This window comes from Aythya ferina (assembly GCF_964211825.1).
Source record: "Aythya ferina genome assembly, chromosome: 4".
NCBI lineage: Eukaryota > Metazoa > Chordata > Aves > Anseriformes > Anatidae > Aythya > Aythya ferina.
Genome location: NC_140300.1, coordinates 19438116 through 19458650, shown reverse-complemented (window position 1 = coordinate 19458650; position 20535 = coordinate 19438116). Strand labels below are relative to the sequence as shown.

At 46.3% G+C, this 20535-nt stretch overlaps 1 protein-coding gene across 2 annotated transcripts in view; it reads right to left on the bottom strand.

Annotated features, from left to right (window-relative positions):
• RBPJ (recombination signal binding protein for immunoglobulin kappa J region) overlaps nucleotides 1-19899 on the bottom strand; it is a 57622-nt gene extending 37723 nt beyond the window's left edge. Inside the window, exon 1 of one of the 2 annotated variants that reach the window (XM_084517175.1) lies at nucleotides 19838-19899. In XM_084517175.1, coding sequence (XP_084373301.1) covers nucleotides 19838-19857 — 20 coding nt within the window. In that variant the 5' untranslated portion in view covers nucleotides 19858-19899. Of the gene's footprint in view, nucleotides 1-17527; nucleotides 17824-19837 lie in introns of those variants that run through there. The other variant, XM_084517176.1, reaches the window with a different exon arrangement.
• Between the last annotated feature and the right edge of the window lie 636 nt (nucleotides 19900-20535).

Below are 20535 nucleotides of genomic sequence, written 5' to 3'. Positions count from 1 at the left end.
GATTTTTGCTTTAGGTACCTGTTTGCAAGAAGCTACAATAACTCAAAAATCTCAAGTACACCAAATAACTCCTCAAAGCGGTAACTGATAATAATCAACTTAAAACACGCCAATGAAATGGTAGGATGGTGCAGAATGTAAGAATCATCATCAAAAATGACTATATTTATAAAGATTCCTTTAAATTCACAGGCTACTAATTCTTTTTGACTGAATCCATAAAAATATTGGCTCAGAAATTCACTGGAAACTGCAGATTAGCACACACCTTAGCAGCTGGAAGGGTTATCAGCTCAAAAAATCAGCATGCCAGAATCTCCATCCCTAAAACACAATATAACTTGGCTCAGCTATTGTAAGCGCATGGGGAATGAGCAATATAAGACTCGTTAATGTTATCTTCATCCACTCAAAAAAAGCGACTGATAAGAAAAAGGAAAATAAATGCACATAGTTCACAAAATTAGCCACTAAAATAATGGTAAACTGCTAAGGCATGAAAATAGTCTGAAGCGTGGTTCCACATGCAAGGTCCCACATTCACAGCTTTCAGTGACAGCTCCCTTGCTGAGTGTACGCTTCCTAGGATGCTTCGTCTCCCTCTAGCCCCATAAATTTCCCCCTGGACTTCACCTTGCGCATCACCTGTGAATAGATATTTCACCAATGAACTTGGTTTTTATTTCTTAGGAAAGTGATTTTATCTCCCCTACTAAACTGTAATTCAAGTTATCACCTGGCCTTTAAAAAAAAAACAAACAACAAAACAAGTGGCTCCATTGCCTTTTATGACATTAACTTTCTAAATATTGTGAAAACACAGCTATTGAGTAATAAAGCAAAGCTTTTTATGACCACTACCTTCCCATAACTGCAATTAAGATTTAGTCTAAAGCAAGTTTTTTTCATTACATGCATAAGGAATCAATGTTACTAAATGTTGCTTCTGATGCCTCATTACTTGACAAAGGTCACGACACTTTTTAGGCTCTGTTTCTGTCAGTATAGGAGCCCTCCTCTACACTACAGTACCTGAGGCTTTGCACGACCTGGGTTTCAATGTCTGAACGCCTGCAGTGTTCAGAGAACGGTTTCCCCTCTTCAGACCTTCCATCCTTAGCTGGGAGATGAGCATTCATCTGTGCACAGGGCAGCTTGCAAAAAAGAATAGTGAAAAAAGCACAAAACCTAAAGGTTCCTGGTTTTCTCTGAATCGCCACCGTTCGCTGTAATGCCAAAAATACACGGTAGAAGCAGAAATTGTGAATGATTTGCAAGGAAGTGGTAAAGAGCCATATTGAACTTACAAAGGAGGAAGATCCTCAAAAAGCCAGCCTAACCTCACTAACCATAAAGGCAAATCCGTACTTCTTCTGAACAGCTTTTAAGGACACAACAGGTTCCTGACAGGGACAGTCACTGGTCAGCCCCAAATTCGTGACTGCTGTTCTATGAGGGTAACAGGCGATAATTCTCCGGTGTGCCTTTCCTTACCCTACAGCCACAACAAGCAAAGGAGCTTTGTTATTTCAGCGGCTGCTTCCTAGGCACAACAACAAGAACACACCTAGCTGGCTCCCAGGGGCTGTGTCTCCAGGGGCAGCCCCACTGCAGCCTCCCCAGCCGCACCACCTGCAGCTCCCAGAGCCTCTCTGAGCGCCAGTTCAGCCCAGTCTAAGCAGGAGAGAGCCAGGGACGCAGCGCCTTTTGGCTGCAGACAGCTGGTCAGCCACCTCCACAAGCCAACAGAAACCAAAAGAGATTACACAGAAGCAGCAGCTATGCTTGATTTTTTTTTTCCCTTGAATCTGTTTTTCCTTCTAGCAAGCCTGTAACTCTCAGAGAAAAGAATTGTATGGAAGAAAAAGCACAAGAGAATTCTGTTACTTATAAAGTTAAAAAAATATATATGCTATCTATATATATATTTAGTGACTCAAATCACTCGTTAAAAAATCAGGAAAGAAAATTAATCCTCTTGCATAAGGAAAATTACTCGAAAAATGTCTTAATTATACTTCAGAGCCCCTGTTGGTAGGCCAACACTCTCAGTAGAGTTTACCTTAGAATAGCAGCGGACTGTTGGCCCAGCTGCAGTCGGAACAAAATGCCAGCTCAATGTGCTGCAACTATCTCTAAGGTTTAAGAGGGCCAACTCTGACAAAGCCTGGCTGTGACAGCGCCAGTCACTGACACCAGAAGGCCTCTCCCACCTCGGTGCCAGGTCAGGGTGAGCGGATACGGAGCCGTGTCCCAGCCACGTGGGCTGTGGCTTCACGGCAGCCGATGGCCCTGCTGCCACCACACAACCCTGGGGCTTCCTCGCCCAACCTGGTGCCAGTCACAACGCCCCACAAGCTGGCTAAAACCAATGACCCAGCCCAAACACCTCCGGGCAGGAGGGAGACGGAGAAGCATCAGGAAAGCAAATTGTACCGCGGCAGTGCCAACCACCATGCGGCCAATGTGAGCGCTGAGAGGTCAACTGTGTGCTGTCAGAAAGCTGGTGCATCCATCTTCCCTTCTGACCCAGTTGTATTGTGCTTTACATTATGTAATAAAAATGATTTACACGTTCCATTTACTGAATTTATCTTGTTTCAGGATCTATAAGCTGACTGTGATAAAATACGCAACGCTCAGCCCACCAAAGGATAAGTTTCAAGAGCCCTTTAAAAAATCTTTACTGTATTTTCATACTTCTAAACAACACCTGGGGGAAACAGGGACCATACCCTAGCATCTCCTTCCTCCAGCAGCTCTATCAGTTGAGTCAACTTCTTATATTTTAAAATCTTTTATTTCTTTTAAACACTATTCTTACTTTTTGTGTCCTCTCCCTTCACTCCCTTCCCCCCTCCAACTTCCCCACCGCAGCAATCCTTCAAAAAGCGCCATGGAAGCAGCTCCTCCTATTAATTAAAAGAAAATTACTACACTTATGTAAGCTTACTTCTCTGCAACTGTGTCTCATCCCCTGCTTCTAGATCTGTAAAACAATTGTCAGCCTTTAATCAGAGCACAGGTATCAGCTCAGAAGCAGGTTTTCCTGCACGCAGCGTTCTCCAAATGGTCAAATAAACTCAGCCTCCTCAGTAGATGCAAGCGATGACACAAAACCTGGGAATATGCACACTTTTTAACAAAACTCTATTTGGCACCAACCTGTTTTACAAAATTACAGGTTTTCCTAGATTTCAGACGTTTTCTTGTTGCATCACCCAGGAATTATGTGGTTACATCAACATCAGCCGGCTGCAGTTGCACAAGGAGCTGTCACTATCCTAGAATTAATCGATCTCAAGTATATTGTTTTGTAATTAAGCTTGTGAATACATCACCCCATGAATATAAAAGCAGCAGCAATAAACACATCCCAGAGAAGAGGGAGAATTAGAGGCTCTTTTTCACTTTCGAGGACAGCTAAATCACTTGGAGGCCGTTCTTCAGCAGCAAGCTCTCCCTGTGGCTGCGCTAGCGCTCTACAAGCGGGGAGCGTTTTATACAAGCAGGGTGTCCTTACCCCTTTAAAGCCACGTAACTAGTCCTTCATTTATACTTCAGCTACTAATTAAGCATTCCCACAAAGAAAAGACACAAATTCAGATTCCCATTTAACAAATAGTTGACTTTTGAAAGAAAAAAGAGAAAATAGGGCACGTATAACAAAAAATGTTATTTGTTTCAATAATGTAAGCTAGAAATGCCTTTCAGTTACTGCTATTATTAATTTCATAATGGATTTTTTAACCAAGCTTGAGAAATATGATCTCTGCAATGCCTTATCATCGACCCCAATAATACTTTTTATAACTGTTACTGCAAACGGATCAGTGATCCCTGAAGAGGACAATTAAGCTGACACTCCAGAACTATGGTTTTACTCCCTATCGCAGTCCATTTACAAGAATCATCTGAAAAGTTTAGGTTGTGTGGCCGGGATGTCAGCGGGCTAACACCTTATTATCCTTCCTTCTGGTCTTATAGCATTGCAGTTCTCGTACACAATGATCCGTGTTTCTCTTGTGCCAAAGTAGCTTTCACGGGGTATTTTTCATAAGAAAAAGAATCTGCAGAGCACAAAATGCAAAGCAGTTATTATTGTCCATTTTTTTAAATGGAAATTGTGTGAATCATACTTAATTCAGGCAGGCTTGCCTTTCAGGTTTGTCAAGTTTAAACTCCACACAGATGCAAATTACTGCTAAAACTTCTCCCTGCATCTTAATGAGGTACATTATAAACTATGAAGCCAACTCGAAAACAAGAGCATTTTTGACGCCGATTTTACTCGAGCTAGGTACTCTAAGCAGTTCAAGGACTCAGAGGGCAGGAGGAAGCTGTACCCAGCAGCACTTGGATTCTGCCCGATCCCAAGCCTGCTCCAAGCCTGGTTTCCCAGAATAATGCTTGTGCTGGCACAAATTTGTGTGCGAGGATCAGACTGCACGATAAGCGTGCCTAAGCAGCGCTGCGAAGGCTCCCAACTGCTGAGCTCCGAACCCAACCTCTTTTCAAAACATTGTCTCATCCTTTCAAGTGTGGTGAGGCCAGAAGGGAAAGTAAATTGTCAAAACTGCAGGCAAGTGCTAAACAACCCGGTTTAAGGAGACATTTTAGTTAGAGGCTACTGCTGTCTCGCTTGTACCTTGCCTGGTTTAACGATGGTAGCCAACAAGGGATTGCCAAGCGTGCGGAGCGTGGACCGCGCTCATCCGCGGCGAGGTTTCCTCTCGGCAACTCTGCCTACTGCTGCCTCAAACGGGGCCGCCCGGGCTCGCCAAGAAAAATGCTAATCACAGACAAATGCAATAATTAAAGGTCAGAAATCAGATAGAGAAGCCAAATTCCTGAATTCGGGTATGCGGACGCTTGTGCAGCCAGGATAAATGAACAGAAATGTCTCCTTCTAAGCAAAATCATGAGATGACCTATATAGGAAGTTAGGGCTCAGAATCCAGCAGTATGACAACACTGTGCCTTCTTCCAAGCCATTAATGCATGCTGGAAAACAGGGCCATGCTAACATGTCCACAGAGCAGGCTTATTAGCCTACTAACTGCTAATAGCCTTGCATATTTTCCAGCTTACTAAAAAAAACGAACCTCATGTATGAATCTGATTATCCATCCTCGCAGTAACTTCGGAAGGCCTAATTCATGTCCGACCAAGTTTAAAGAGTGGAGAAGAACTGAGTTGCTCTGAGTTTGATGAGAACTGGAGGCTGAAGAGATGTTTCCAAACTAATGATGTCATTGGAAAAGACGCCCAGAGCTTGGAAATCACGAACTGCTTCCCAGCTGGTCAGAGCACAAACACATCGCCATGCCACAAGCCACGCTCTGCCCACGAGGGATGAAGGAGGTGATGGTGTCGCCCTGTAAGCTTTCCTCGCCATACAAGAGGAAGCGTAAGTTCATTAGTCCTGCTGTTTGCAGAACAACTTGAGGACAAAAAACCCCACCCTGTTCCTTGACAATAGCGTATGCAAATGTAGTCAAAACAAATGGAGAACACTGAAACATCAATTCTGAAGTGCTTGAATTATCTTACAGAGATATGGGAAACTCTGAATATTGTCAGCACAGCATTCGTGCATGCAGAATGCTCTATCGGTGTTTCATCGTGGAAGTCTTAAATTTGTTATCTACACACTGCTCAGTCAGGCATAAGAAATATGAAAGCAACAGTTAGTTGTAAAGTCATATTATAAGAGGGTCTCCCAAATGCTAACAGCAGCAATAAATCATGAAATGTAACTTAACTGCTGAGTTGCACACAATTTTAGGGACGCTGCCCTAAGTAGACTTTTAAACAAGAACCATGAGTTGAATATTAAATTTATGACCATAAACCTCTTGGAACAGGTATGAAATTGTTATGTTTACTAGCCTGAAGAAAGCTGAAATCCTGGCAATTTGAAGATAAACACCAGAGAAGTATTTCAGTGTTAATTTAAACTTTTTATTTCCCCAGTGGTTCACAGGTTGTTGCAACTGCGTGCCCAGTTACCCACCATGTCAGCTAGGACGGTGCCCGACTCTTTAAATAGACGGTGCTGCTGTGGAGACAGAGGAAGAACTGCAGGACTGTTTCTGTGACGAGGAGGGCAGTGGGAGAAGTGAAATGCGAGCTGCAGGTTTGGAAGTCTGAGGTATCTTTCACTTCTGTTTTGTATTTTTTCCATACACACAGGAAACTCCCTTGGGGGGGGAGGAGAAAGACCAACTTCCCTACAGCTAAACCCAAGAACATATGTAAAACAGTCAAGTCGCAAGGCTTCAGTGTTTCCATACCTTAATAAAAAAGAGCGAGGCAAAAACTGAGATAGCAAAGTCTGATTTTCCCACCTCCAGAATGTCTTCAGACAACCCATGTGGGAAGCAGTAGGGAATTCAAGAGAAGCAGGAGTGAAAAGAAAAGCAGAAAGCCCCCGCAGACACATGTGCATCACCACCCACCTCGTCCTTGCACAGCTCAGCCCCTTCCCCAGCCCTGAGCACTGTCCCTCTGCTTCCCTCGGTCCCCTTTTTGCTGCTGCAAAGCAGGAGAGTGAGGAGGAAGAAGGGCAGAGCTGACACTGACATTGAGAGCCTTCTGCTCCCACTGCTGGGGGATGTATGGGTTACACTGCTTTGGTACAGCCCAGGGTCCAGCAAGCCACGTGCTGGTCTCCAGCAGCAGGCTTCATGGACAGCTGGAGGAAGGCAAGAAGCAGACAAGCCTGACTGTACTCACCCCGAAACGTCCTCCCTGTCTATGACTATTTTCAGTTCGGGGGATTTCTGGACCCAATGCTGATGCCAGGAATGAACGCAGCCTTTATTAATAACTGTCGCCTCACATGGTCCAAGCACGCTGTAGACAGCAAAGGATGTGTTTGGAGGCCAGTGGGGCAGAGAAGAGACCGAGGGAGATTTCTGCTATAACACAGGGCTACGCGGGATGCGCAGGAGAATCCCGAGGCACCGGGGCGTTATCAGCATGACCAGCCCTGAAAGGTCACCCTACCCCAGCTCTAAAAGGCAGTTCTGACACACCAGGAAAGGCAGTGTCAGAGTAGAGCGACACTTTAAAAGCCTGCAAACCGCACGGCTCGGAAGCCACAGATACTCCCTGGGCTCAGCCAGCCGTCCAGTGCCGCGTGATAACACGAGCCCTTCTGCAACCAAAAGGGAAAGCACAAGGAAGCTCCGCTGGCCACGTCGCTGCTTTTCAGAAAACTGATTTAAATAAAGAAAGAGCTTCTGAGGGTGCCAGCAGTTGTGCTTTGGTCCCATGCAGCACAGCCCCAGGTGTTTCTAAGCTTTGGGAACTCAGTAAGACATTTGCCTTCGCACCAGAAGGAACAGATAGGGCCTGTGAGCTGCAGTCACCCCAGTTGTTTTGGGGCTGAAAAGTGAACACAGCCCAGCATTTCAGATAAACTAGGGCCACTGCTACGCGTGTGCCGAACCCGTACACCACCCTCCAGATGAAGTGTGCAGATGCTAGAGATGAGTACAGGCTCCTTACAGGAACGAGACCATGCCAAGAGCAGGGGCACTTTGATCTCCGCGTCCTCAGGATGTTTCTAACAGCTACCACTAACTGCAGGCGCCGTACAGCACAGATCCGAGAGGAATGAGACGGAAAGGCAAACAGCAAGTGGACAATGCACCGAATGGCCTCAGGCCCAAGAAAGTTTAGTGGATTCCATTACAGATATTTGGCAAAGGAGAAACTGATAAATGACTCAACTCTTCGGAGAGCAGCGTGAAGTTACTTTTGGCTTCCAAGGCAGAAATTAAGAAGGCAGCTGAAAAAAGGAAGAGGCCACAGTCACAAGGAGCGATGGAGATCTGGGACAAAGCTTAAGCGCTTGCTTCCTGTTTCTGCAATTAGGATCCAGTGTTGCAAGACGGAATTTTCAAAGGTTCCTTTTAGCGAAGGAGAAAGGTTGCACACATCGAGGCTCGCTGGTCAGAACCACTATTCCCTTCTGCTGTCCGCAGGACATCCCTATTTGAATTCTCTTGCCACATAAACGGGGGGGGGGGGAGGATTGCTTTAAGCCAAAGGGCTACATGAGCTGCTTAGCCAGAGAGTAAACAGGCAGAAGGCTCAATGCTGAGAAGTCAGGGCCCATTGCTGCACCCCACCCACAGTGACATTGTGATGTTAGCCTCAAAAATGAGTGGATTTTGTGACGGAGCAGCAGTAGGCAAGTTCGTGACACGTGCACCACAAAATCTACAAGCTACTGAAGATTCCTCCTCTGATCCGAACAAATGTTGAAGATAAATATTTCAATTGAACTGTTGGTTTTTAACCTGTGTTAAAACACTCTGCATGAATACAGTTTCTGTAAGGTTCTGAAAAGGTATTAGGAAAAGCAAAACTAATGTACTGAACCAGCGAACCAGGCAAAAAGAAAGATGCAATTTTATTGAGAAAATTACACATACTCTTTTAAGCCATCCTAAATTAGGAGAGATGTTGTGTACAGTAAATATTAACTCGAGTTCTGTAACAAAGCTGTATAACAAACGACCTGAACTGAAGCTTATCCGCATGCACGCACCCGCATTTTGGGCACTGCTTAGCTACAGAATTTAGCTTTCCAAACCTGATCTCAGTTTTACTTTGTTTACTTTCAGCATTTCAGAAGCAGTCCTTTCTCCCAGCTCTGTGGCTTTAGAAATACATCATATTAGTAAGAACAAGGTGTCCCATTCCTTCCCACCTTTCAATGCATGTCCTACAATGCCACTAGAAACTGATTGCAGCAACTCTCCAGTCATTCAATTATATTTTATCCATCCTTGGAGGAGCAGGAGAACAAAGCAGTAACAGCTTCCTAAACACTTTGAACATGGGGAAGAGGACTGCAATATGCCAAAAGACAGGAGGGTAGTGAAAATAAATAACTCTGAAATAAAGCGATCCTCCACTACTTCTACTCCCCGCCTTCACATCATTAGCTTTTGTTGCTTTTCCTTTACAGCTTAATTCTCCTCATTGCTCCGTATCCATATTTTGTCTCTTGCTACATAAGGTATTTCAGGCTCTTGAATCTGTTTTGTCCCTGATTCTCCCAGGTTCTGTGAATGGGCACTTCATCTCGGAGACGAGCAGCGTACCAGCACTCATTAGAGACGCCTTTTTTCACGATGGAGGACACCAATCTGGCCAAGCTCCCCGTTCCCAAAAGCAAGGAACAGGGTTTGGACTTGACTTAAAGCAGGCAGTTGTTAGCATATCATACTGGTTAAGCAGTAAGTGACTTCCCCACTGTCTTACAGGGCCAGTAATAACAGAAGCTGGGGGGAAATAAAGACTGGGATGGATCCAGAGCAGGGAACAGCACAGTTAGAAATCCTCTGGAAGTTCTGCTCTGAACAAAGGCAACTGGACGTAAACTGCCCAGGAGCAGAGAGAACAGGGCTTATACAGAAACTTCACAGAAACAAATGGGGAGATAAAAAATATTATGGTGCGATGATCCATAAAAAGGGATATGTAGGAGCAAAATTAGTTGAGATCTGGTCACAAAACTCAGGGAAGAACAAGTCTGAAAGTAACTAGGTAAAAATAATTTAAAAAAATCTCAATACTTCATATATAAAACAAGAGGAAACATTGACTGAGTCTGAATTCAAATTCGAGGAAAGGAATGCCAAGCAGTGCCTATAAATATTCTTCAACTAATTTCAAAACAAACAGGAGAAAGTACTAGCTGGGACAGCAAGTGGGACGCTGCTAGGATAGTAACTCTCATCTTAGGGAAAACACTGTCGTTACTGAAGGAAAACACCTGAAATCAGGACAATACACAGGAAAATACCAAAAACAGAAATGGTATCACAGGTGTAAGCAGTAAAATCTGTATTAAGAAAGTACATGAAACAACCACGTCCACAACTTGAACCCTGCGTATCAGAAGCACATAGGAAGACTTCTAGTAAGTGAAGAAGTCTCTTATCTCTCCAGATGTAATACTCATCGCTGCCTAATAACTTCTGGAAAATTTTGGTCTGTTGTGTTTTTTTTTTTTTCTTTTTTTTTTTTTTTTTTTCTTCTTTTTTTTGAGAACTGTTCTAACTGAAAAAGATAAACTTCCAAATGTGAACTGATGCAACATGACCTTCAGGACTGTGCAAACTGATGAGTCAAACCAGTCTCCTGCTAACTTGAAGTGCCGTACAGCAGTAAGGTGAAACAGCAGAGAAACATTTTTTTTGTTTGTACAGTACTGAGTGGTATTAAAAAAATAATTCATCCAAAAAGTATCCAAATGAACACAGGAAATCCTCAGGGTATGTCTGGAGAGTCTTCTTGTACATTTTATTCCCATGTGAAGATTCAGCCTAGATTCAATGAACACTCACATTGGCTTCAAACTCCATCTCACCAGGCACCTTCAGCACATCTTCTGAGGTCAGCTTTTGTCTCCTGCTGTCTCAAAAGCTCCATGTCAATGCAGCAGCCAGTCAGAAGGAAGAACAATTTTCCTTCCAGCTCAAGGGATCCAACAAAAAGAGTTGTCTTCTGCTCTCTAGCAGCCTGTAGCACTTGGACGTGGCTGTGAGCTCCTGATCCATTTTTCCTTTGCTGCCATCCGAAGCATGACTTACCACTTCAGCAAGTTTGCTGTCAGCAAAACTTCCCAACGAGCCCTTTTTTAAGGCATCGTTTCGTAACCATTCCTTTGTTTTGTCTGTGAGCTATTGTGAAACACAGGTATTTTGCCCATTGCAAATAAAAATACGGAAAGTTGTGACGTTTGTTTTAGCGCAGTTCTCGTGTTTCTTTTAACGCAGTTCTCAGTATTTTGAGAGCGTTACTACCAAAACATAAGCACTGCAAACACAGGTTTTATTTACCGTGTTATCAAAACTGAACACTAACTTGGCCAACACTGGTATAATTAAAACATAGGAAAATAAGTCTTTATGCTTTAATTCTCCTATTTCTGATGAGCTTTACAATCAAAATACATTCCATAGCTGGAGAGCTCTCTCTTTTCTTCATCTATACAGTATTCATCTATCACACTTACCAATAAACCATCACGTTCACCTCCACACCCAGCAGCAAAACGTTTAATACTGGAACTAACAGCCACCCGTGTAAGTTCAGTGCTTATCCAACCATCTCTCAAAACCTCGCTTTTACATCACCAGGAGGATTCATTTAGCATCATCTGTGCTGACTGACACAGCTTGTCACAACGTGCCATGTGCCACCAGCCTCTTCCAAAGAGGAAGCCTGATCCCAAATGCTTCGTTTGACTGACTGCTCAGCACAGTTTATTGACGGAAGGTTTGTAATGCACATGTAAACAAAACAAAACCAACACCAACTCGGCAATCTTTAAAAAAAAGTAAATTGGAATGCAAAAAGGAAAATAAAAACACCCCAGGACTCAGTGCTGGCAAAGGAGCACTGAACAGCAAAAGAAAAAAGGTTGGCCAGAAAAATACTTGGACACAAAAGACACATCCAGAATAGTTTTGCTATATCCCCTTCACTTCTGGAAGATATTACATTATTAAGGATTTTACTAGTCATCACTGTATATCTACTACAAAACTAAAAGAGCATGAAAAGAAACACACACACACGCAGCATAATACCAGGCTTTCAATACAACTTTTTCTTTGCTGAATTCTTACACTCGCTACTGAAGCCAGCATTGGCTGGCTGAGTTGGAAAGCAGGAAAGGACTTCGAATTTTAAAAATAAATACCTATAGAGAATAATTTCTTCTGGAGCTTGAAGGCATGGCTCCAGCCCACCAGAGCACCACTCTTTCTTTGCTTTCACCCACTGGTCGTGCCCCATATGGCCCAGCTATGTCAGAGCAGCACCTTTCTGTTCCAGCATCCCCCACCCTTACCAAGACACATTGATTACAGCCACGGCCACACTTCATCTTCATTACCACATCCGTTTGTCAGGCAGGTTGAATGCCTAAGAAGTGCGATGTCTTTCGCTCTGTGACCCAGGAGGGAGGAAGACACGATGCCACCTGCTGAAACGCAGCGAACCCATCAGGGCACAGCCCCCCAGGGCAAGGAGAAGGGGGCCGGGAGACACTGACTGAGCTTCCAGCTCTCCACCGACCCTGCGTCTGACCTTGGCAAGTCACTGGCTTTTTGCACGTGTTTTGTCGTGTTCAGGACACGACGGGTTTTTCCACAGACGGCTGGAACAACAACAATAAGATAACCAATTTAAATTATTATTTATTCTCTTATGCCAGGCCCTAGATCCCTTCTTCAACAGCACGAGCTGAGAACAAGCACAAGCACCTCGGATTGCCCAGACCTCCTGTGTGAAGGTCCCCTCGTACCAAAACAGCAGGGACGGCAGCAGCCCATCGCAGAGACTCCCCCTACTGTACCAAAACCTGATAAAAGCTTCGTTTCACAAATTGTTCTGCTGAGCAAACAAGTTTAACCTTATTTTCTACACAGGCAGTTCCTAATCTACAGCTTGCGAAAGCAACGCTGCCTGCAAGATCCTCTGCCACTGCTCCCAGCCAAAATTGAATTACAGAGTTAAAATAAGAGCTGCCAGGGAAAGGAAAGCAGGATATTGCCTAGAGAGTATTTTTTACTCTGCGCTGTTACTATGGCCCAGCAAAAATTAGGGACCACTAATTTACACAATTCGATTCCCTCTGTCAAGCTTAGAGAATTCTGAATTTCATGGCTGCCTGATCAAGTTTCCTTCTGATACCAGGCTTCCTGGTAATCTCCCAAAGCACCACACACTGGAAATACGCCACAAGTACAAGTTATAAAAAAGCACAGATGAAATGTTCTACAGACCGAGCAATCTTATCAAGAACAGCAGCAGAAAGACTGTTGTCTGGCACATACTGAAAGATGCCCACGTTTTTCTGTGCTCATAATGGAAAATTAAATAGAATTAAATATTTGTGTTGCTACTCAAGTAACTATAAATAATTAGATTAACGCTGACCCGTTGCAATATGTACTCTTGAACCTCGCTACCAGGAGTAGAACAATTAAATGAAGTAACAGGTGTGATCTCACATGGAGCAGTCAGAAAGGATCACTTGCCAACGCAGCTCGTTGCCTTTCACCACACGTGCTCTGGATTTTGGACACGCTGATTAAATGCCCCTTCATGCAAGTCAGTCGTACATTTGCAACGAAAAGGAGGAAAGCTATACTTCCATACAACAACCTTGATTCCTTCATGTTTTCCAAGTAAAGCAGCAATAACTTTAAAGTGTTCATTACAGAAATGCATACTTAAATTCAACAGGAAAGTTTTCAAGGACTTGCGTACAAAGACGCATTCAAAAAAAGAGCTCGACAAGCTTACTGTAGATACATGCTGCAGACCGAAATTTTCAGATCACTTTAGAAAGAATAAATCATGTTGTAGCATCATGTCAGTCACTGAACCACCTGAGTTACTGGAACCGTAAAACACCGATATAACTAGTGGTAAAGTGTTATAGATAAATCAAACTTTTCAAAAAATAGAAAAAAAATGAAACTGGAAATGAAAACGCTTATACTTGCAAAGCTACAGCCTCCGCGTGTTGTAAAGATGGAGAAACTCAGTCTTAATCAAGAGATTTCTCACATGGTGCATACTGAAACCCCTATCTCCTCTCCCTTCTTGGTAACAGAGTTTACCGCCACCAACACGTAGTTTACGCGTTTACAGGCACGAAGATGTGTATCGCTGGCTGGTTAACCACCGCAGCAGAAGAGTACGGAGCATTTTTTCAGCAAACGAGATCATTTTAAATTGCTTACTATATCCTGGCCCCGAAAAGTGGCCTGTGATGTCACACACAGACAGGCGAAGAAAGTTTCTTCAGGTTGGGAAGGGTACTTCACATGTTAAAAAAAAAAAGGTAGCAACCACAAAACACACACACACACACTCTCGCGTGCGCGATTTATGAGTAAAAAGCACCACAACACAAGCAGAACCCCAGGAAATGAGATAATGTCAAACTCCGTGCCTCGCGTTTACTTTTCCACGACTCAGTAAGGATATAATGATATGGAAATTGCTACTTTCTATTAATAATTTTCTCTTGAAATTTATCAGCTGTTTCCTCTTCTGAGCTTGTATGCTGGAAAGGAATGACCGTAACACCGTATTACTTCCTTGCCTCACATGATCTTACTTAGTTCTTTCTGCAATTATGTTCAAGACAAACATGACAGATGTACGATATTAGATCATAAGCATTTTACATGAAAATGAAACCTCAGTAAGTTCAGAAGCACCATTTTGCATCTATAATTGTAAATTTGCCTTGAAATAACAGACTTAAAAGGCATTCCCAGTTGTGCACACAGAATTAATTTCATCCCACAATCCAGCTAGTGATGTTTACCTTTTCCCCCTCTTTATCTAAGCACTCAGGAAAAAATAAGCAACCCTTTAAATGCAGGCAGATGCTTCAGTTGCTTTTTTTCTTCTTTTAATAGCACAATAATGTAAACTAAAAATAAAACAAAAAGCACTTAGAAGTACGCCCTCCCTGGGAAATGCTCTTGGGAGGCAGTGATTCAGCACATCGCAGTGCCATGCAGGTCAGCTAATAACGTGCTTGCAATTAACAGCCAAAGCACTCAGGGTGATCAGCAGAGAAAGGATGGCCCCAAACTTGAGAATTCTGCTGACACGATTTGCTCTCCACATGTGAAGCTCATATGTGGCATCAACTACGTCCTCCATTCCCCACAGACGTTCACATGTATTGCATAAGATCCCATGCTTGTTTGTGTTAAGCGTGTACTTCACACATCTAAAACTACACTTTCTCTGCTCAATTTTACCAAAGAAAACCCCACAGAATAGCTATGTAGTGCACCCACCTTAACTATACTCTTTATACCGTAACTGTACTCTTTTAAGTAACTCCAATAATGAGTTCCTAAAAGCTTTTTTCCAAGCCCGTGCACATGAAGGTGCAGCAGGTCTTTCAGAAAGCTTTCACAAGCCCTTGCTGCTGCAGGCTACTTCGGCTTCTTTGTGCGCTCTTTTTAAATGTAGAAATCGTTTGAGGTCCTAATAACGATAAAAAACTAGAATGAATTACTGCTGCAAAGTAGAATGTAGCAAGTCAGAGGAAAGAAAGAGTGTTCTCTCCCACTCACAAATCGTTTGTGTAATTCATAGTAGAGAATCAGAGCTCTCTCTGCACAGAGATACTGGTAAAGGATTCCGCCTTTTAAGTACCGATTTAAAAAGCCAAAACATGTTACGCCTATTAAGACAGACTACAGCCTATTTCTAGAGAAATCAAGCTCTACAAAGATGATTTTCAAAGCTTCCTTGATACATCAACTACAGCAAGTCCGAAATGACTAAGAGCTACTTAAAAGAACTAATAAACAATGGGAGCAAAATCCTAATCGAGAGCTTAACGTCATAAAATCGCTCCTACCAAGCCTACAAATGGTTAGAAGAGCATTTGTTGGCATCTCAGAAGACTCTCTCAGGAACACAGTGCTCACAGAGATTTCCCAATAGCCAGAATGAAGACGCTGACATGCCCCTTGATCGTGATTTAAATGTTAGTCACACAAAACCATCCCCTCATTTGATTGTAAACGAGTTTCTCCCAACAACCTTCAGCCCTCATCATGTGCGCGCACACAGCACAATAGCCACGGTTATGCTATTACTCAAATCTTAATAAGCACTATGCTTAAACCTCCAGCAACAGTAAAAACTGTAGCCCGAAGATCCCATTCCTCGGATCCTACTCCTGCAGTCCACACAATCCATCCTCCAGCCCTGGAGCTCCACGGACGCTGCTCTCAGGAACACCTCCCGCGGCCACCGCTCCGGATCCAGGTGCAGCTCTTATCTCGCCAGCCCTGCCAATCACCCGGACTATCGGCAGCACTTCTTCGCCGGAAATATTCTCCCTGATTCCCTTGGCGTGGTTCCTCTCGTGACTCAGCCCTTATCATACTCTTTTTCCCTTTCAGCACATCCTTCTGGAGGAGCATCCCCATTCACCTCTGGTGGTTTATGAGCTCCGCAGCAGCCCTCTGTCTCGCATCCCTTCCCAGTCCCCTCCACCTCACCCAGTACCACACGAAGCCGCTGCCTGCTAACAAATCACAAACACACTTTCTACGCCGTATCTGCGATGTTTGCCCGAGCTAACGTCTCGCCTGGCGCCTCCAGCCTGTCCATCCAGATGCCTCACTATCAGCTCAGCCCCAGCCCAGACAAAACACGGCCGTACGGGCCATGCCACTGCTCCAGCCTCCTTTCCACCGCTGCAAGTCGCTGCCTTTTGGGACTCCTAAAGCATCAGCCCTCAAACCATGGCTCTCTATACATCCTCAGACCTATAGGTTTTGAGACCCACGTCGCTAAGATATGCCTTCAGTAGGTTAAATTTTATCCTGTGACCACACCAGCTCACATCCCAGCTACCAAAGCAGCCTTCTTCATCTTCCAAAACGCAGAGCTGACCCTGCTTTATTTACTCTGAACCTTCCTCTCCAGATTGCTTTTTCAGACCAACATCAGGTCGCTCGAGTCCTCCTCCCCTCCCACGTCCCCAGCAGCACCCGCTTCACCCTCTGCTTCCAGACCCGTGCTGCTCAGTCCCCTCCTCACACCACTGATCGGGACGCAGAGGGGGCAGCTTTCAGCGAGCACCCTGACACGTTTCCACCTGGTGCTGAGCATTCTCCTGTGCCACCACAGATCTGCGGCGTCTTCCCTCACCCTTCGGTCGTTCAGTGTTCAGGAAACACCTCTTCACCACCCAACTTCGAGGTGACTAATTCAGGCACCTAACAGCCTGCTATTTAGAAGTGTGTTACTAAAACAATTGTCTATGGAGCCTCTGCAAAACGCTGTCCCCAGGAGAAGCCTGTGCCGTTGTTATTGTCTTTTTTTCAGGGTTTATCTGAAAGCTGCTTGAAAAATAACCCAAGCACTGTCTTGCTTACTGCTATTACAAAGGCTTTCACTTGTAATCAAGTACTTATGGCTAGCATTTACCGTTTTTATCTACCATTTCTAAATTTATTACTTGCTTGCCAGTACAGAAATCTTTGCAAAGGTTTTTGGCGATGGCTTCTTGCTTTATTTTTTTAGCATTTTACAGAGTGGGTTGTCCCAGATTACATAGTGAGCCACAGAAGACACCACTCCACTTTTTAAGTCAATTTAAAATGACTTTAAAATAAGTTCTGAAGAGCAGAGATTGTCACACTGTTGCATTAGGCTTACCACAGCCATTTTCAAGCTAATCAAGGCCTAAAGATATGTTTAAATAGCTACTGATACTATAAAAGAAGTGCTTTGCACCCAAAACGGGCAACTCTAGTTAACATTTTCCTTAATTTTGCCACGTTAAAACAATGAGTTTCCTGGAACTGCTCACAAGCCAAAAACGCTCCACAAAACCCCCAAGCACTATCCTATTATTGCAGCCATAAATGATCTGCTTCAGTTAAAATCGCCTTCCAAATAGTTCATTTTCAGTAACTGCCCCACTGTTTCTGCGTACCTTACTAGACCCAGGTCTGATACCGTGGGCTTTCAGCCATCCCGTACACACCAGCTGTTTGGATCGAACCGTTCCTCGCGATGCACAAAGCATGCAACGTGCTGCAGGTAATAAACTGGTATCGTACCCTGACTCCCCCCCACAATTACTCCAGTAAGTTCTTACTATTCCACCCAGCACTGCACAAACCATAACTTAGGCTTAGGCGTGCAGCTTTCACAGGAAAAGCTGTGTTTTCACACACAGCCTACACTGGCTACGGAAAAAACATATGCTTTATCTCAAAAGCTTGAGCACCCGTAAGAAAGGCACGCCACTCAAACACCAGGCAGTGTTTGGGCACTACAGACTCCACTTACAGCTTTTTAATTTCAAGCATTTTTTTCCCCTGTTCACTACCCAGCTTTTGCAGAACAGCCGAGAAAGAAAAACCATTTTTACTGACTGTTTGGGAAAAAAAAAAAAAAGTCAGTTACTGGAGTATCATCAAGTCGCATCGAGTGTGCTAACGTACACAAACAGCGCAGCACCACAGCTGTAGCCCAAAAACTGTTCCTACGTAAAGACCCCAAGCTCCTCAATACAATCTAGCTACAACATTAGCCAATCTTAACATGCTTCTTTTTATCAATGTAGAAAGTAATGAACAATAAGAAAATGAGACAACTTTTTCAGAGAATTACTCAACTTAGAAGTTTTGAGCAGTAACTCCAGGGTTAAAACCCAAAACTATACATAGTGTTTTGTATTCTTGTTAAAATGCTTTTTTAATTTGATCGCCCATTAAAAAAAAAAAAAAAAAAAGAATACAGAGTTTGTCATTCTCGGCATTTTAACGTATTTCCACGAAGGCTGACTGTAACGTCACAGACACGAGAACATTTCTGACCAACCTGTAATAATCAATAAACAGAAGGAAATGGAGCCCAAATATTCAGATGAGTAAACTAACAGAAACGTGGAAAAGCTTAGTTGCTAACTAGGACACAGAGTACCACTTGCAGCAAACTTTAAAAGCATTTCTTCTTTCAACTGTAACCTCTAAAATAGCACACTGCAGGAACCATAACAAATACGACCAGCTTCACCAAAGAACATTTAATTGGGAAAATGTGTACGAGCCGCAAGATGCCTTTATCAGGAGAGAAATCAGACACGAGCTTCGATATAGTTTTTGACAGACAAGAGCGAGGAATTGGAAACACTGCTGCCGCCAACCAAAACAACAAAATACCATAATGCTACCTTCTCCACGAGAACAAAAGCATCCACCACCAACTCCACCCCACCCCCAAGCAGGCTGTTGCGCTCCCTAACCACACAGCCCATGCTGGAGACAATGTAATCCCACGGGGAAGACAGAAGGTCACAAGCGCAGTATGAAGCCACAAAATAAGGTCCACTTTTTGGACAGGCTCGGCAGTGCTTTCACCGCTCACAATGTCACTCGGAACAACCAGGTGGAGCGCAGGCAGGGCCCGCTCTTCTCCTGCTGTCCCTTCCCTTGGCAGATAGGAGGTTACACGCATCCAGCGTGCTCCAAAATTCAGGGCACGGCCCTTACGGCAGGCAGGAGAGCCCAAGATGTGGCAAGGGCAGCAACACTCCGCGTAACCCCGCAGGGGCGATGGGACGCTGCGTGCCAGCCGTGTGCCTGCTGCTACCCACGGGCTGCAGGAGGCTCCGGGGGGGCCGCTGGTTACAGGGACACACGGAGCAGCGGGGCAGCCGCGATCAGCTCCCCCAGAGCATGGCTACAAGTGTCGGCAGCTATCGCCTGTCGCGACACACGGCGGCGGAGCGGGGCGGGGAGCCCGCTGCCCTTGGCCGTGCGGGGTTAGGAGCTGAGGGCGCCCAGCAGAGCCCGGGGAGCGGCGGAGGGGAGGCGAGGAGGGGCGGCTCGGCCCCGTGCCCCCACACAGGGGCTGCCCGGCCGGCAGCACCCGCAGCCTGCCCGCACCCCGGGGGGCACGGCCGGGCCCAGGCGACCCCGCGGGGACGAGCCCCGAGCCCGGAGCCCCTCAGGCGGCGGAGCCGGGAGGGGGGGGGGCAGGGCCGGGCCGCCTCAGGGAGCCCGGGGGGAGCCCCGCGGGCCCTGCCCCGCGCCCCGCGCCCCTCAGAGCGCTGCGCCCAGCCGGGGGGGACCCCGCCGGCGGGGGCTCGGCTGGCCGGGACCCGCCCGCACCGCCCCCGGAGGTCGCCCCCGGGCTCCCCGAGGCGGCGGCGGGGCCGGGGCCCGGGCGGGCGGCGGGCGGGGATCCCCCGGAGCGCGGCGCTCCCGGCGCGGCGCCGCCGTCCCCCCGCACTTACCCTGTCACAACAGGCGCCATCTTCCACAAACTCTCGCCAAAACTCCTACTCTCGCGAGAGCTGCCTCCACACACCCCCCTCCCTCTCCTCCTCCTCCTCCTCCTCCTCCTCCTCCTCCTCCTCCTCCTCCCGCTCCCCTCGCGCCTCCCCTCCCCGGGACGGCGTCGCGCATGCGCAGAGCGCGGGAGACACACGCACAGCGCCCGGGCTCTCCCCTCAGACACAACAGCCCCGGCGTGGGAACCGGCGAGGTCTCGCGAGAGCGCGCGGCGCTGGGGAGAGGGGAGAGAGGGGAGTCTCGCGAGACTTGGCCGCTGGGGGATTCCCTCACTGCCCGCTCGTGCGTCTGGCTGCCCGGCGGAACGAACCAACGCGGGGACAGCGGGGGGGGGACACACGACAGCGGCACTGCCCGTCCCCGGGGAGCAAACCACGCGGGGCAGCAGGAGGGGGGGGCGCTGCCAGCACGCCTGGCAGAGCTGACCATTAGCGGCGGCAGGCGGGGGGGGAGGGGGCTGGCGGCCGCCTCCTCCTCACCACCCCCATACCCCGATCCCCCCCCTCCCGCGGGAGGCGCTGTGGGCCCGCCCGCCGTGTGCCGGGTGCGGGCGGGCGGCGCGCGCCGCGCCTCGAGCCCGCGGCAGGGCCCAGCGGGGTCCCGGCGCCATGTTGGGGCTCGGCCGGCCCTGGGGGCGCTG